At 41.3% G+C, this 16,019-nt stretch overlaps 1 protein-coding gene across 1 annotated transcript; it reads right to left on the bottom strand.

Annotated features, from left to right (window-relative positions):
* Positions 1 to 12,202: 12,202 nt before the first annotated feature.
* Positions 12,203 to 14,308, bottom strand: cart4 (cocaine- and amphetamine-regulated transcript 4). Its single transcript, XM_084919784.1, has 4 exons — positions 14,200 to 14,308; positions 13,965 to 14,127; positions 13,275 to 13,358; positions 12,203 to 12,500 (listed from the first exon to the last, which is right to left on the bottom strand). Exons 2-4 carry the CDS (start codon positions 14,103 to 14,105, stop codon positions 12,393 to 12,395), a joined length of 333 nt encoding a protein of 110 aa, XP_084775910.1. The 5' UTR covers positions 14,106 to 14,127; positions 14,200 to 14,308; the 3' UTR covers positions 12,203 to 12,392.
* Between the last annotated feature and the right edge of the window lie 1,711 nt (positions 14,309 to 16,019).

Genomic DNA, 16,019 nt, shown 5'->3' with positions numbered 1-16,019 from the left:
ACCCTCAACACCACAGACTTCAGCCACTGCACAGAGACCTCCATCTTCAGAGGTTTTCTGATGACTCTGCGGTGGTTGGATGCTTTGTGATTATTCATAAAATATTAACAAAAAGACCTAAAAACTGTGAGAATCTGAATTTTAGCAAACAATAGACAATTATTTATACCTATATTTCAACTTTTCAGAGTCAGGAGTCACAAAGTGGCGCACAAAGTTAACAAGTTCATAACATTTAAACTGTATATTTCTGTCAATACATAATTCAGTCAAAACCGAAGCCATGCACGTGATGTGTAGAAGGACTCCTCTCAAAAATTAATTCAAACTGCGTGGGCCCTCCTCATTTTCTGACTCCTCCTTAGCCTTTATCATTTTCTACCATTCTGTGGAAAAGACCAGTAGAAAAGATGAAGTTAGTCTGGCTCATCTGCGCAGTGGCTGTTGGTAAGATCTAAACAAATACATTTCTACAAGATCATATCAAAAAAGAACCTTAGTGTGGAAAGAGTTGTCTTTTCAATTTGACTGTCTGAAGGTGTAATTCAGCATTTGGAGAAATGTCTTTACTAGGGATGGGTATCGTTTAGGTTTTATCCGATACCGGTGCCAAACCGGTACTTTTGAAACGGTGCCGGTGCTCAAACCGGTGCTCAAACCGGTGCTTAAAGAATGGAGAACACCAACTTTGTCCAAAAACCTCTCATGTTCAGCTGTTTTTTTGTAAAAAGATAACCATGTTAGCCTTTTCTGCAGCTATGGGGCATATATGGTATCACTCTTGGCTGGAAGCAGTGCTTAATCAATGGGAAAAAACACAAACTTTGTCCAAAAACCTCTCATGTTTAACTGTTTTCCACTTTTTCTTTGGTCATTTTAGCCTTTTTGTCCAGGGTGAAGGGAGTATCTGCCATCAAACAAGAAGACAGCCGCATGTAACTATGATGATGTTTGCTAGTTCACCTTACATGCATTAATGTAATAACGTGGTTAGCCTACTCAACGTAAATTACACACGAACAACATTAAGCTACTGACGCAGAGAAGAACGGCTGCTGCTGCATCATCATCCTCATCATTTCTGCTACACTGGCAGGGCTAGGGGCCAGGACTCTCCTCTTCGGGTTTTTGGGGGATGTTGCTCCGGGTCCGATAACTGGTAACCCACCTGCAGTAGATGTGCACGGTGTGAGGTCTTGCAGCAAGCTATCAAATACGGCGCATTTCTCGGCTTTTTAAAAAAAACGCTATACGTCGCCAGGTGTTTCATCGGATTTGAGGTGTTGCCTCCTTTGCACAGTATCAGCTTAAAGCACTTGTTGCTGCTGAGTTTGCATCTTTTGCTGTGAAGTACAGCCAGACTTTGACCGCTTCGCCTTGGGCGTTTTTAATCTGTAGCTCTGCTCTAAAAGAACGTACGTACCTGGACCCGCCTACTATCCTCGGAAACGTAAAATGATTGGCTAGAATCTAAAGTGTATCACAGCTCAGGAAAAAAAAAGCACCGAAATGTGCGCTGCTTTTCGGTCTGGTTACTACCGTTTATGTCAGAACCGGTGCCATCATGGCACCGGATACCGGTACCCATCCCTAGTCTTTACTGATTTTCTTTTTAAGAGTTGTATAAAAAGATTGAGAGGAATCTCATGTCTGTTTTTAAAGTAGAAAGATCCAGTCAGTGTGCATCTGACCTGATTTAATGTAAAAGAGAAAACGGCCGACTGTAACTGTGTCAGTTTAAAGTTCAGACCTGTGCACAAACAAAGCTTTTGTGTGGGTGATACATGCTAAAATCAACAACAGAGAGAAATGTTAGGAATACTATGGCCTTTATTCTTTTAACCATCTTATATCATGTTGTGGAAAATGGGTCACACTTTATCCTCCGATCCTCTGGATGCTCAAATTAGAAACAGTATTTGTAGTATGTTTTTGTCATGAGCTTCTTTGTATGTATTCAATTCAATTCAATTCAATTTTATTTATATAGCGCCAAATCACAACAAAAGTCGCCTCAAGGCGCTTCATAGATACAGAGAAAAACCCAACAATCATATGACCCCCTATGAGCAGCACTTTGGCGACAGTGGGAAGGAAAAACTCCCTTTTAACAGGAAGAAACCTCCGGCAGAACCAGGCTCAGGGAGGGGCGGGGCCATCTGCTGCGACCGGTTGGGGTGAGAGAAGGAAGACAGGATAAAAGACATGCTGTGGAAGAGAGACAGAGGTTAATAACAGATATGATTCAATGCAGAGAGGTCTGTTAATACATAGTGAGTGAGAAAGGTGACTGGAAAGGAAAAACTCAATGCATCATGGGAATCCCCCGGCAGCCTACGTCTATTGCAGCATAACTAAGGGAGGATTCAGGGTCACCTGGTCCAGCACTAACTATATGCTTTAGCAAAAAGGAAAGTTTGAAGCCTAATCTTGAAAGTAGAGATAGTTTCTGTCTCCCGAATCCAAACTGGAAGCTGGTTCCACAGAAGAGGGGCCTGAAAACTGAAGGCTCTGCCTCCCATTCTACTTTTAAATACTCTGTAGACAAAAGTTCGTAAGAAGCCAATACACTTAATCAGATGTGTGTTGTGTATCAGGACCCCCTCTCGCCACATCGTCCCAATTTTGATTTACGGCCTCAGTCGAACCGTTTCTGTAACTTTCTAAAACCGATGATCTCAAATTCAGTGTGTTACCATTGCCAACCAAACGTTTTTACACAAGATGAAATCATGATTTTTTTTTTTTATGACGTACTGCAGTATGTCTGGCTTTCAACATTGATACGACAGCCACCCGCATCTTTACTACAGAACAAAAAGATTTCTTCCAAAACAAGGTGCTTCAGTTACTGTCTGACAAGAACAATGGGTGAGTATCAAAGCTAATCTAAAGATGCAAAGTATCAAAATATTAAATCATATTTTCATCATTAATGTGGTGTACAGCTTTTCTGTGCAAATCACTGCATGTTTTTTGTTGTTGTCTTATTTCTGTCTGATCAGATCTCACTAAGGCACAATAGAACTTTTTATTTAACATTTCTCATAGAGGATGGGGACAGGAAATGGACTGGAAAGAAAGTAGGGGGAAAATATAGCTGGGATTTGATGATCAGAGTACGTTTGATGTCCCAAAAGTGCAAAGCAAACCGCTTGATAAAATGAAAGGTCATGTAACTCTAGTTGCTGTCTTAAACAAACATGGGTAAAAGTAAAGATTACCTTTGTCCTGATCGAGGGAAAAATAAATAACGCCCACACAGTGTATTTACTTTCACTGACCCCGAGAGTATTCGTGGTTGTTGTCAATGTGGTCCAGGGGCATTTTCAGAGACGGTGCCGTATGGTTGCTACTGCCCAAGTAATTGAATTGGAATTCAACTGAAAGGTTAAAGTGATATACAGTGGTTTGCAAAAGTATTCGACCCCTTTGAACTTTCCCACATTTTGTCACATTACAGCCACAAACATGAATCAATTTCATTGGAATTCCACATGAAAGACCAACACAAAGTGGTGCACACGTGAGAAGTGGAACGAAAATCAGACATGAATCCAAACATTTGTTACAAATAAATAACTGCAAAGTGGGGTGTGCGTAATTATTCAGCCCCTTTGGTCTGAGTGCAGTCAGTTGCACATAGACGTTGCCTGATGAGTGCTAATGACTAAATAGAGTGCACCTGTGTGTAATCTAATGTCAGTACAAATACAGCTGCTCTGTGACGGCCTCAGAGGTTGTCTAAGAGAATATTGGGAGCAACAACACCATGAAGTCCAAAGAACACACCAGACAGGTCAGGGATAAAGTTATTGAGACATTTAAAGCAGGCTTAGGCTACAAAAAGATTTCCCAAGCCTTGAACATCCACGGAGCACTGTTCAAGCCATCATTCAGAAATGGAAGGAGTATGGCACAACTGTAAACCTACCAAGACAAGGCCGTCCACCTAAACTCACAGGCCGAACAAGGAGAGCGCTGATCAGAAATGCAGCCAAGAGGCCCACGGTGACTCTGGACGAGCTGCAGAGATCTACAGCTCAGGTGGGGGAATCTGTCCATAGGACAGCTATTAGTGGTGCACTGCACAAAGTTGGGCTTTATGGAAGAGTGGCAAGAAGAAAGCCATTGTTAACAGAAACCATAAGAAGTCCCGTTTGCAGTTTGCCACAAGCCATGTGGGGACACAGCAAACATGTGGAAGAAGCTGCTCTGGTCAGATGAGACCAAAATGCAAAACACTATGTGTGGAAAACTAACACTGCACATCACTCTGAACACACCATCCCCACTGTCAGATATGGTGGTGGCAGCATCATGCTCTGGGGGGGGCTTCTCTTCAGCAGGGACAGGGAAGCTGGTCAGAGTTGATGGGAAGATGGATGGAGCCAAATACAGGGCACTCTTGGAAGAAAACCTCTTGGAGTCTGCAAAAGACTTGAGACTGGGGCGGAGGTTCAGCTTCCAGCAGGACAACGACCCTAAACATAAAGCCAGAGCAGCAATGGGATGGTTTAAAACAAAACATATCCATGTGTTAGAACGGCCCAGTCAAAGTCCAGATCTAAATCCAATCGAGAATCTGTGGCAAGATCTGAAAACTGCTGTTCACAAACGCTGTCCATCTAATCTGACTGAGCTGGAGCTGTTTCAAAGAAGAATGGGCAAAGATTTCAGTCTGTAGATGTGCAAAGCTGGTAGAGACAGACCCTAAAAGACTGGCAGCTGGAACTGCAGCAAAAGCTGGTTCTACAAAGTATTGACTCAGGGGGCTGAATAATTACGCACACCCCACTTTGCAGTTATTTATTTGTAACAAATGTTTGGAATCATGAATGATTTTCGTTCCACTTCTCACGTGTGCACCACTTTGTGTTGGTCTTTCACCTGGAATTCCAATAACATTGATTCATGTTTGTGGCTGTAATGTGACAAAATGTGGGAAAGTTCAAGGGGGCCGAATACTTTTGCAAGCCACTGTACATCACGTCACCACATGCACTCTGTTTATTTGCACATTCTTTTTACTTAAAATTTCTAAGTTAAAATCTGTAAATTTTGCTGTAATCTGTAAATCTTACTGTCAATTCTTACTGACATTTAATGGTTGGGCATTGCATAGCAATAAGCATTTCACCACATGTCGTACTATGTATGATTGTATGTGTGACAAATAAAATCTGAATTTGAATTTACAGCTTCAAATGACAACTTTACAAGACTAACAAAACAGGTCGAGGTTTCTTCTAAAAATGCCCAATAATGTGTTTACAAGAAATTAGTTGATCTATTTTTAGATGTCATTGCGCAGTACAGCAAAACCGTTCACCTGGCAAAGAAACTGAACAATAAAATATGAAAAGTTAATCAAAGAAAAATTAATTTAAATGAAAAAAGACGTAACACTTTATAACACTACCTTCGAATAAGGTACAAGTACCCTGTAGTTACGTGCATTTTATGGGCAACAAGTCAGGTTTTTGCAAGAAACAGTGAAAGAAATACACTGTAAAGATTGTGTTGAGAAAGTGGAAAAGGGATGTGTGAGCAGCAGTATGGCTTCATGACAACAAAGAGCACTTCAGATGTGACGTACAGTATGTATAGAATATGTGTGAACTAGCTGGAGATAGATATGACAGTGAGGATGGAGGAGTAGTGATGGTAGATCAGCTTCAATACATGGAGTGAACCATAACAAGCAAAAAAGTCCAAGAGAGGTGAAGTTACAGTATAGGCAGGGTGGAGTGGTGCACACATGTGTCAGGTGTGATTTGTGACAGAAGGACAGCGGCTAAAGTGAATATTAAGGTCTACAACAGTGAGGCATGCTGGGAGGTTTAATCTGGAGACGTGTCACTGACAAAAAAAACAGGATTTCTTTCTGCGTTAAATTTACTGCAATTTTCAGTAAATTGCATACTGCAGATTAGAGCAGGGCGATATGACCAGAAATATTTATCACGATATACATTTGACAAAAAAAAAAATCTAACCTGAATTGAAATTAAAACTTTAACAATTCTGTTCTGCAGTGTTAGTCAGTGAGTGACCGGCTGCTCCCGTATGGGATCAGAACGATGCCACCTTATCCCAAAGTCCAGCCAATGATGTGATTCACATTCGTATATACGCAGCTGATCAACGTGGCTGACAGGCTATGACAGCGTCCTTATGTGCCGACACCAGTGGTGTTTTGAGATGTGAGAGATTTGCGACGTTCAGCACAAATCTTGTGTAGTTAGTGTGTAGTGTGGTCAATAGTTTTGTTGTGTGTGTCAGAACAATGAGGCGACTGCTGAGTGTTACAGGTGTTACAGCAGTGATACATCTGCTGCTGTCAGGCCTGCAGGTATCAGGCTGTTGTTCTCCTTCATCTCATAGTGGACAGAAATTATTTTTGGAGTGACACAAATAATTTGTGTGGCATCAGATTTGATGCAGAACAGCTGATTGTTCTGTCAATAGTTTGAAATGTTTATTTAAAAAAACGCCTTGGCTGCATTTTCAGGTAAACAGCTGCAAAAACCTTTGTTGTTTGAAAAACTCAGTTACTTTTTTGAGGAGTAACTATATAATTAATTGCCCAACATTGGTCATTATTTACTGTATTTTGCAGACAGAGTTACAGACTCTCTCCCAGACCACAGACTCATAATACAAGTCAGAGCTTTCTATATATAAAAAAAAAAAAGAAAGTTGTGTTTTCAAAATTGGAGTTCAAGTTATTTTTCCTTCCAATAGTGTTAACATGCTACAGGTCAGGAACAAGATTGTTTTAATTTTCATTGTAAGTGAGCTAAAGCAGTTAATTAAAAGTAGTCTAACATAAATGCTGTAATTTGATTATTTTACTAAACATGTAGCTTGGATGGAGTCGATGCTGGCGTGACCACAGTGCACACGTCTGCTGTCGCTCACAGTGATCCAAGGGACGCTCAGGGAGTTTGTGTGTTCGCTCAGACACATGAAACATTAGAGGGAACGTTGCATATAATCCACATGATCTTGGGTCATAACACAATAAGCTTTTTATTTAAACACTGATTTAAAATAGGATACTTGGAAGTGTTTTCACACTTTTCTGTGTAACACAATAAAGAGCAGCAGAAACAGATACGATGTGTGTTGGCAGACACAGCCAAGGCTTTTATTTTGAAATAACAGTTGTCAGCTGTGAATGAAACCAGTCTGAAAGGAGCATCAAGCCTCCATCCACTTCCCAGACATGGAAGGTGTAGGCCACTTCTCCTCATATTCATTTAGGACTACTTCCTACTTCCTAGCAGCCCACAGCCACTGCTTCACCTGCACCTTCTTCCTCACTGAGCTGATTGCTCCTGCAGCCTCCTCTTCCTCCTCATTTCTCTTCACAAAGTCGCTCAAGTGTGTCTCACACCACTCCATGTCGCTCTGCCAAGCTCCTCTTGTTCCTGCATCTAAATGATTTCTGTTTACTTCCTGCCAAAACTGTTTTATTTTTGTTTTTATGGTTTTATTTTGCACTTTTATGATTTATAAATAAAGTTTCTTTTTCAAAAATTGGACGTGTGTGCTCTAATTGTGCACGACATTTTGAACATGACATTTTCTGATTAATTAAAGTAAATAAGTTTGTCACTTACATGAACAGGTGACACAAAGAATCAGCTGTTTACTGCCTGACTTACTGAGAGTAGGAGAGGAAGTCAGTGTGTGTGTTACGCTAGAAGAAAGAGACTAAACGAGGAAAATTGAGAGTGATTATTTGAAAGTGTCTCACTGTCATATTTGCAGTAATTCATATTATAATTCATTACTCGCTGTAATGATTCATGTGCTTCTGCGTCTGTGTGTGTAGGTGTGTGTGTGTGTGTGTGTGTGTGTGTGTGTGCACTCGCTGCAATAATTAACCCATCTTATCTCTGGATAAGGTGCACGCTGGGAGCTAAATGCCAGTGTGTCTGTGATGGGGGTTGATAAGCTCCGTCTGTCTGATCCATGCTCGCAGGAAAGGTCCTTTAAAGCAGACGCTGCTCGTCTCTGATTGGACGATCAAACTGAAAACACAGCTGGAGGTAGAGCACGATCAGAGGTGGGTGAATGAAGTTTATTCAAACACACATTCTCTGCAAACAAGTCAAAAATCGGAATTATAATAAAGTACTTTATGTTAACAATGCTAACTGACGTGAAATGCTAAGTTCAATTCAATTCAGTTTTGTTTATACAGCACCAAATGACAACAACATGGAGTGAGAGAAGGAAGACAGGATAAAGACATGCTGTGGAAGAGAGACAGAGATTAATAACAGGTATGATTCAATGCAGAGAGGTCTGTTAACACATAGTGAGTGAGGTAGAAACACCCAGTGCATCATGGGAATCCCCCAGCAGCTACACCTATTGCAGCATAACTAAGGGAGGATTCAGGGTCACCTGGTCCAGCCCTAACTATATGCTTTAGCAAAAAGGAAAGTTTGAAGCCTAATCTTGAAAGTAGAGATAGTTTCTGTCTCCCGAATCCAAACTGGAAGCTGGTTCCACAGAAGAGGGGCCTGAAAACTGAAGGCTCTGCCTCCCATTCTACTTTTAAATACTCTAGGAACAACAAGTAGGCCTGCAGAGCGAGAGCGAAGTGCTCTAATAGGGTGATATGGTACTACAAGGTCATTAAGATAAGATGGGGCCTGATTATTTAAGACCTTGTATGTGAGGAGCAGGATTTTGAATTCAATTCTGGACTTAACAGGAAGCCAATGAAGGGAAGCCAAAACAGGAGAAATATGCTCTCTCCTTCTAGTCCCTGTCAGGACTCTTGCTGCAGCATTTTGGATTAGCTGAAGGCTTTTCAGTGAGTTTTTTGGACATCCTGATAATAATGAATTACAGTCGTCCAGCCTGGAAGTAATAAATGCATGAACTAGTTTTTCAGCGTCACTCTGAGACAGGATATTTCTAACTTTAGAGATGTTGCACAAATGGAAGAAAGCAGTCTTACATATTTGTTTAATATGTGCGTTGAAGGACATGTCCTGGTCAAACATGACTCCAAGGTTCCTCACAGCGTTACTGGAGGCCAAGGTAATGCCATCCAGAGTATGAATCTGGTTAGATACCATATTTCTAAGATTTTCAGGGCCGAGTACAATAACCTCAGTTTGATCTGAATTAAGAAGCAGAACGTTAGCGGCCATCCAGGTCTTTATGTCTTTAAGATATTCCTGCAGTTTAACTCAGCGATCCCCAACCCCCGGGCCTCGGACTGGTACCGGTCCGTAAGTCGTTTGGTACCGGGTCGCGAGAGTTGAGGCTCAGGTGTGAAATGTATAATTTTCAGGGTTTTTATCGGTTTTCAGCGTTATTTTGTTATCATTTTTATCGTTTACTCTGTTTTCCTGGGTCTTTTCACGTGTGTTATGAATAAATTTTCTTTTTTTCGGTACCGGTACTAGTTTTTATTTTTTTATCCGCGACACCTTAAAGGCCGGTCCATGAAAATATTGTCGGGCATAAACCGGTCCGTGGCGCAAAAAAGGTTGGGGACCGCTGGTTTAACTCATCGGTGTGTGTTATCTGGCTTCATGGACAGATAGAGCTGGGTGTCATCGGCATAGCAGTGTAAATGTATGCTATGTCTTCTAATGATGCTGCCTAAGGGAAGCATGTATAATGTAAACAGAATTGGTCCTAGCACTGAACCCTGTGGAACTCCATAATTAACCTCAGTGTGTGAAGAGGACTCTCCATTTACATGCACAAACTGGAGTCTATTAGATAGATATGATACAAACCACTGCAGTGCAGTACCTGTAATACCTACAGCATGTTCTAATCGCTCTAATAGGATATTATGGTCAACAGTATCGAACGCTGCACTGAGGTCTAGCAGGACAAGCACAGAGATGAGTCCACTGTCAGAGGCCATAAGAAGATCATTTGTAACCTTCACTAAAGCTGTTTCTGTGCTGTGATGAGCTCTGAAACCTGACTGAAACTCTTCAAATAAACCATTCCTCTGCAGATGATCTGTTAGCTGTTTGACAACTACTCTTTCAAGGATTTTTGATATGAAAGGAAGGTTGGAGATTGGCCTATAATTAGCTAAGACTGCTGGGTCTAGAGATGCTTTTTGAGTAAAGGTTTAACCACAGCCAGCTTGAAGGCCTGTGGTACATAGCCGACCATTAGAGATAGGTTGATCATATTTAAGATTGAAGCATTAATTAATGGCAGGACTTCTTTGAGCAGTTTTGTAGGAATGGGGTCTAAAAGACACGTTGATGGTTTGGAGGAAGTAATTATTGAAGTTAACTCAGAAAGATCAATTGGAGAAAAAGAGTCTAACTTAACATCAATGGTACTAAGAGTAGCTGTAGATAATATTACATCTGTGGGATGATTACTGGTAATTTTTTCTCTAATGATAAAAACTTTATTTGTGAAGAAGTTCATGAAGTCATTACTAGTTAACGTTAAAGGGATGGTTGGCTCAACAGAGCTCTGACTGTTTGTCAGCCTGGCTACAGTGCTGAAGAGAAACCTGGGGTTGTTCTTATTTTCTTCAATCAGTGATGAATAGTAAGATGTTCTGGCTTTGCGGAGGGCTTTCTTATAAAGCAGCAAACTATTTCTCCAGGCTAAATGATGATCCTCTAAATTTGTGACACGCCATTTCCTCTCCAGCTTACGAGTCATCTGCTTTAGGCTACGTGTTCGAGAATTATTTTCTTTGGTGCTGTTGAGGATACTGTATTGTTCTTTCTTTGTGATTTTTTTATGTGTAAGTCTGATATCAATGAAAGAATCTGACTTTAAGTTTAATATTTTCATGTGTCTTTATTTTGACTAATAGGTGGTTGATTAATTCTCACAGTTGGTTTAAGTCTGTCACCAGCATGACTGTTAATAAAGGTTTGATGAGAAGGCAATGTCGTGCTGCTGCTGTCGGTCTTTTTTAGCAGAGTTTATGACGAGCCCTCGGGGCCAATCAGCCTCTCCGGAGGTCTAATCAGAGAAGACTGATTGGGGAAGTCTGATGTCAGATAACAACAGCAGAGAAAGCAGACAGTCCCGGTTTAAAGTGAACACATGTTCAGGAGGTTCATACATTTATAAGCTTATAATTTAAACTTGAAACAGCAGCTGAAAATGAAAACAGCAGAAACAAATGTAACCATGAACTTTGGAGAAAAACAAGCAAACCTTAACTGTAAATGTTCAGTTCCATGTTATCATCTGATTTAAGGTTCAGAGTGGGTGTGAATGATCGAAACAAGGATCCTAAACTGTGTCGGGGGGGCAGAGACTTCTCAGTGAGCAGCAGATGAATGTGGAAGGAAAGTGTTTGGTCTCACTGGGCAGATCCCCTTTGAGCTCCTGATTTTTTATTTCAAACTGAAGCTCATTGAATGCCAGATTCCTGCTACACCGTCACACACCTGCAGCTCTGACAGCTGAGCTCAACCAGCCTGACCAACCCAATGACTTCAAGGTTTCCTGTAAATCTAATCATGGCGCTCTTTACGTCTGATGCATCAGACGATTGTGTTTTATTGCTTCGATATAAAACTGCATCACTTTCATCATGTTTAGTATCGTCATGTCCATCAGTACATATAAGGGTGTAATGTTATATTAAATATTACAGGTAATATTCAGTAATTTTGCAAAACTTTCAATCTTTGGACTTTCAAATAAAATCCATGAATTTCCTTCACCAAACTGGAGCACTGAGCTCTTGGATGGTCTGATGATGGTCTGATAAACAATAATTACTTGTCAGATCATTATTTACAAAAATGATATTACAATGAAAATGCCATTAAAATGCTCCAAAAGGCTCCAACAGCACAAACATGGTCCAGAGGTCCAGTTCAATCGCTCCACTTAGCTGAGGTCAAGCCTCGCAGACAGCTAGCAGCTACAGACACCTGTGTCACCGTCCACCTGCAAGTCAAAGAGGCCACACCCCTAACAAACTGCAAACCTTAATCCACAGGTGAGTTATATAAATTGTCCCCCTGTACAGGTGTTACGAAGGGAGACATTATCTATAAAGACCAGTTTGTGTATCAGACTGTAAATATTTCTTTCTGCTGTTTTAACATGGGAGTCTATGGGGACAGACTCACTGCTGCCTCTGCTGGACGTCAGAGGAACTGCAGGTGTTGGCTGAAGACGTGAACAGATTGTAAATCATGAAGTCTTTGGAGCCGTGCAGCTTTATGAAGAATCTTTATTAACAAAAATAAATTAATCTGAAGGACAAACACCAAAAACTTTAAAACAAAGACTAAAATATGGAGCGAGACGATTGGTGAGAGAGTGCACTTCTGTCTTTCTGAGCACTGTCTGTGTGAGCGCCCAGACCGAGTTTAGGTCCTCATGAGGAAAATGTGTGCGAGTGGTCAGTAGCAGCGCAGGAAGAAGGTGTTGCAGGCTGTTCCTCTCAGACAGTCGCAGAGCCGACCAATCCGAGGTCCGTGTTTCATCGCACACCGCTCACCCACATCACACTGATGAAGACAGAGAGAGAGGATTCAGGGTGTATCACAATGGACCGATGCAGAATCACACGTTTCCTCAGAAAAATAAAGAAACACTGAGAAACATCTGAGGGTCACGAAGCTTAAGCACTGACTGCCCACAGGTCCTGGACTCACCGTCACAACATGAGTCGAGGGTTGGTGAAGTCAGGCACTCACGGCTGCGTTTGTCCTCACAGCCTTTTAAACTTCCTCTGCTGTAGAGTCAAAACTATGATGTAGTTGTATAATTTGTATTCTGAGTTGTAATCTTTGTCAATCTATATTGTTAAAAAAGAGTTACATAACTAACTAAAGTAAATGTAAAAAGCCTCTCTGTCCTGAGTCCAGCTGAGCAGCTCTAAACTTTGGACTGTAAAACCAGTGCTCGCTGTATTTTCTCTGGACTGGGCTCCAGTTCGTCTATTATTTGTCCATCCGGGCTCTCAGCCTCTGATGGGTTTAATCATCACATCAGCCCCATCCTGCGAGATTTTACTGATCACTTTTGAAGCTCTTCATCAGCTCAGAACTGCGAGTCAGTTCTCAGCCTCGGGTCCTTTACGTGGTCTTTTTCCATCACGACCCCTCAGAGGCGAGATTTGATCTTCCTGATCGTCTCTCGTCATTCATGATCCTGAATCATATCAGAACTTTTTTTATTTGGATCTGCGCTCGCTGCTTTCAGTCGAAGCACTTTGGAAACGTTTTTTCAGAAGATGCTTAAAAAAATAAATAAATAACATCGTGTCAAAGTGTTCTCACCCGCGGGATCACGCTGGCTTTTTTCTCCACAGAGAGTCCGGCTGAGCTGTCAGCTTCATCCAGAAGACCCTGCAGAGCTTCAGCCTGCACACACACACACACACACACACACACACACACACACTTGTAAAATGAAATATTACTGGTGTCACAGATTCATCTCTGAGACTTCATGGGGAAACTTTATAAATTTTAAAAAGTAACTTACAGAAAATAAAAACAGCAAATATTTAATAAAAAATAAAACATGAATGTTTTCTCTCCTTAAATCCTCAGAAATATGAATCTCGTTCAGTTTGTGTCTGCGGACTCAGTAATAGCTGTGACTTCATGTATATTTTGGTTTCAGTCTGTTTCAGTTTTACCGTCTTTAATTTATTTTTCATATTTCACTCTAAAAAAACTGCTGTTAATGATCTTTATTTTAACTGTGCTTCGTAGCACACTTTGTCTCTTTGATTTCAATTTTTTTCTCTTTTACTAGTTTAAAAAGTCAGAATCAGGTTTCTCATCACATGATATTCTACCTACAGTCAAAAACTGTATTTTATTGCTTCCTTTAGTCAGTCTTTAAAATGAAGCACAAATGTCATCAGATTAAACATTTGAATCTTATTTGATTAGAAAACACAAGCAGACCTTTTCAAAATAAAAGACATACAAAGATCACGTATGAGACAGATGACTCACCAGCTCACTGGTTGTGAGTCCGAGGGTTGGGTCATCGGGCGCAGACAGCAGGTGGCTGTTGCCTGACCTTTGGCCTTGACAGAGTGATGTCAGCACAGACAGACAGACGGACAGATAGACCACGGCTCGTTTGCTCTCCATCTCCAAAAGCACCTTTAAAAACCTATAAAACAATCAGAGAATGAGTTTCTCATGTCAACTGTCACTAAAGTCACGAGAAGGTGAATAAACTCACTTTAAACTAATAATTAAAGGTCCTCCAGGAAGGTGTCACAAACTCTTCTTCTGTGGTGTCTGGTTTCAGTCAGGTAGTTGTTTCTCTTTAGCTTTTCCTCTCCCTCTCCTTCCTCCTCATGAGTGTTGGTTTGTCTGTCTCCTCTATTTATACCTCCACCTCCTCCGCCTCTGCCTCCTCTCCGTCGCTCAGATTATTCATGTATGCAGCTTATGAGATAAACTGTGTGGATGTGCTCTGCTGTGATTGATGGCGTGTCCGTGAGTTCATATTAAACAGGTCAATACTGAGTGTTTACATGAATGTTTACCTGCTGCACAGAGGTCAAAAGGTCACCGTGTGACGCACAGCTGAAGAAGAGGAGGACTCGTGTGACTGCTCATCAGGTGGAAGTGTTTTGTCCTTAATGATCACGCTCAGTTCGGGCGTTCGTGCTGACTTAAAGCCGCTTTAATCGCAGACTTAAACAAATAAACGCTGTTTTCCTCACTGTCAGTGTGAGCACATTTCATGTGTCTATGAACAAAACACTGCATATAACAGCTGGATGTGGTCATGTGACATCACCGCTGCATCTGCATGAGACGGCGAAGTTATCAGCTAAAGTTTTCCAGCCTGGATATTAAAGGACTTCACACAGATAGCTGCTAATTCGTGCTCAACACCATCCAAATCAAAGAGTCGAATATCACGGACCGGAGCTCCGACTTCTTGGATGGTCTTGAAATCAGTTAGTGTGTAAATGTGTGTTCCTTATGTTGTAGTTTGTTCTGACTTACTGACCACGCTGTGCTGCTTCAATGTTATGGCATCGCTAAAACACATCATGTGTAAGAGTTTAATCTTGAAATATGTGGCTGTATATGGCTAACAAACGTGTTGTTGGGATCAGCTAGTTGAAACCATGAAAACATGTGGTTGCTGTTAAAAGACGCTGCTCTCCAGGGGCCATGTCTAATACCTGGACTCTTTAGCAGCTTCTGTTTCCATCTGCTCATTAAACGGCCGCACCTTCTCGTCACAGGTCAGAGGTCAGAGGTGTTGCTCACTGCTTTGTTCACTCAGTGTTGTTTAGTGATGTGCCGTACGTGATGCACCTTAGCTGCCCTTGGCTCAGAGTTTGGTGATGACGCAGAAGAAACCATTTGTGCCCTTTTCTTTGTCTGATCTGCATCACGCTGCGACCTGCAGCTCCGCTCGTTCACGCTCAGCTTTCATCTGCACTCTCATTAACCACTAAATGTCACACCACAGCCGCGCTGACGGATGAAAACCTCACCTCTCCACGCCAGCTCTGCCGCACCGCTTCATTAGGAATGCCACATCGACTCACATTCCCTGTGTTTATTCCACAAGTACAGAAACGGAATTACTGAACATCAGGCCAGCGGCATGTAAATGATGTTTAATATCATTACATCACACAGTAGATCATAAATATGTATGAAGAACTGTTTTTATTCATGAATGTTTTTGTGTTTAATGGTTTCAGGGATTTTTCTTGATGATTCTGTCTGATGTTATTGTGTTTGTGTTGTTTGAATTGTTGACATGTGTTATCATGGATGATGTCAGTGGGTGTGATGATGCTGAAAACGTTACGTCCAGATGAACAGGATCGACTTTTGGGGGTCCTTAGGTTTTTGCATATTTGTCACACAAATGTTTCGTTTAGTGTCCGACAAAAAATTATTTAAAAATACAAAATCACCAAGAAAAAACAACACAGTATCCACAACAGCACCAAAGAGAAAAACTGTGAGATGTGGATTATTAAACATTAGGTCCCTGTTGCTACATGAGTTAATCATATCTCGCTG

This window comes from Perissodus microlepis, chromosome 22 (genome assembly GCF_051167445.1).
Source record: "Perissodus microlepis isolate ML-2025 ecotype Zambia chromosome 22, ASM5116744v1, whole genome shotgun sequence".
In the NCBI taxonomy this organism is placed as follows: domain Eukaryota; kingdom Metazoa; phylum Chordata; class Actinopteri; order Cichliformes; family Cichlidae; genus Perissodus; species Perissodus microlepis.
Note: the sequence above shows the minus strand (reverse complement) of the source record. Positions and strands in the feature narration are given on the sequence as shown.